Source organism: Muscardinus avellanarius (assembly GCF_963383645.1).
Source record: "Muscardinus avellanarius genome assembly, chromosome: 10".
In the NCBI taxonomy this organism is placed as follows: domain Eukaryota; kingdom Metazoa; phylum Chordata; class Mammalia; order Rodentia; family Gliridae; genus Muscardinus; species Muscardinus avellanarius.
The window spans coordinates 59715016-59717211 of NC_137796.1; the positions used below are offsets into that span (position 1 = coordinate 59715016).

Sequence of the window (2196 nt, forward strand, 5' to 3'; positions counted from 1 at the left end):
ATGGGTCTTGGAGGTACAACACCCAAGGGTTGATTTCCCAGAATAAAAAAAAAAATCAAAAGCAATATAAAATTGAGGTGAGTATATAGGTCAGAGGTAGACATTTCTTGAGTCAAATTCTAATACCCCTGAACCCCAACCACACACAATGACCAAAAGAAAAAACATTAATGTTAATTAATCAAATTATCATATTTTAAATATGTTATCAAATTATTAATAGATATGTATGCACTTGTATTTCTTCTACAACTTCAAATTTTAGAATCTTCAGCATTTCCAATATATTTGAACTCAGACTAGGACATGTCACGTCACAAAGGCTACATGGCTTGTTTCTTTTACCATATGTGATTAGGGCTTCTCTTTTGCAAATGAAAATTTAGGGCATTAGATAAGCCATGGAAATCTCATTGATAACAGGTCATTCTCATCAATAAAATGAAGACAGAAATTTGGAAATAATTTTATTATTCTTTATCAGTAGAAATGGGCAGATGGTTGGGTAACATGATGATAAAACTGCACTAACTCCCTCCAACCTTGGGATTTTCTCATATATATAAAAGGAATATAGAGTCACAATGTTGTTTGAACAATAAAAGAACACAAAGCAGGCAACTAGCAGAAGAATGGTGCGGGTGGCTTTGTGTTCAGAAGATGCCTGAGAAGAGAGACAAGGTCCGAGGACGTGCTGCACTCTCCTGCGGTGTTTGTAGAGGAGATTGACCATGTAGAGGCTGGTGTAGATCATGATGGCCACAAACAGCAGATCTCTAATGATTATGACACTAAAGTATGACCCAGAATTGTGGCTTCCAACATCCACAGTTTGACAGTAAACATGGGAATACCCATGACCCATAAGAGTGAAATTGCTTTTGGCTTTTACCATTTTAAATAAGCTGCTATAGATGAGTATATTGATGATCCAGAAACAAAATAAGGAGGGAAAAATCCATGCAGAGAGGTTAAACTTAATCCTGGCCCACTTAGAGTTTGTGGGACTGATGGTGATAGCTTGAAATGTGCTCAGGAGAGAGGTAGTGCAGATGGAAAGACCCCGGGCCACTCTGAATAGGAACATAACTGTCTGACAACTGACATCGTCCACAAACCGTTTGACTCCAAAGGAAAACATGGCATCTGGTATCAAAGTGAAAATGATGGCCAAAGCATTGACAAAGGTCAGGTGTATAAAAATGGAATCGATGGGCTTCTTCAGATGAGGTTGAAATAGGAAGAAGTACACATATACCCCAAACAGCAATGAGTTCCCCACAAAACCGATGCACATCTGAGATGTGAGGAAAACTCCAAAACATGTTTCACTTGGAGACATCATGTTAATAATATTTAGATATTTTAATTATGTAAACCAGAACTTTGATGCAATATTTGGGGATATTTTTCCAACTATTTTATGTGGATTTTGTGGAGCTGGGTGTGGTGGTTCATTCTTGTAATCCCAGTACCTGGGAGGCTGAGACAGAAGATCACAGGCTAGAGACCAGCCTCACCAATTTAGTAAGACCTGTTTCAAAACAAGAATTAAAATAGGGCTGGTGTTTTTACTCCTGGGCTTCATCCCCATTAGCACTCACAAAAGAAGCAGGTATTAACTGATTATTAAGGAGGAGACAAAGTGAGATTGTAAAGTGTCCACCTTGTCTGTTTTTCCGGCCCAGATATGGTACTTTCAGAAAGTGGACTTCAGGGATTCTTGAGAATCTTAGAATATAGAAGTTAATGTTATAAAGTTGAAATTCCACTCTAACACTATGAATTGTAGGATACTAATGGTGAGGATCTGTTGGCCTGCATGAGAAACAAATTTGCATATTAAAGGTTTGTTTAGAGAGGAGGAAGTTGGTGACTGAGGGTAGCAGCACTTATGAATCCTGCTGACACTTGATCCCCATTGTCCACAAAACTGAGCACTACAAAGCCAGATAATACTATCAGGAGAGGAATAAGAACAATAAACACAAGTGATAGCGAAAAAGAAGACTAGAAGGCTGGTCAGAGAGAATAAAAGAAGCCCTGCTCTCAGCGGCAGGCACTGACATTGAAAAAAGAAATCAAAGAACATCTTAGAAGATGGAAAGACCTTCCATGTTCATGGATAGGCAGCATAAATATTATTGAAATGGCCATACTCCCAAAGGTGATCTACAGATTCAACACAATACCCAT

The 2196-nt window shown here is 38.3% G+C and overlaps 1 protein-coding gene across 1 annotated transcript; it reads right to left on the reverse strand.

The window, feature by feature from the left end:
- Positions 1 to 433: 433 nt before the first annotated feature.
- LOC308268522 (olfactory receptor class A-like protein 1) lies at positions 434 to 1342 on the reverse strand (the record flags this gene model as incomplete). The annotated part of the gene is made up of 1 exon (XM_080703644.1): positions 434 to 1342. One exon carries the CDS (start codon positions 1340 to 1342, stop codon positions 434 to 436), a length of 909 nt encoding a protein of 302 aa, XP_080559770.1.
- Between the last annotated feature and the right edge of the window lie 854 nt (positions 1343 to 2196).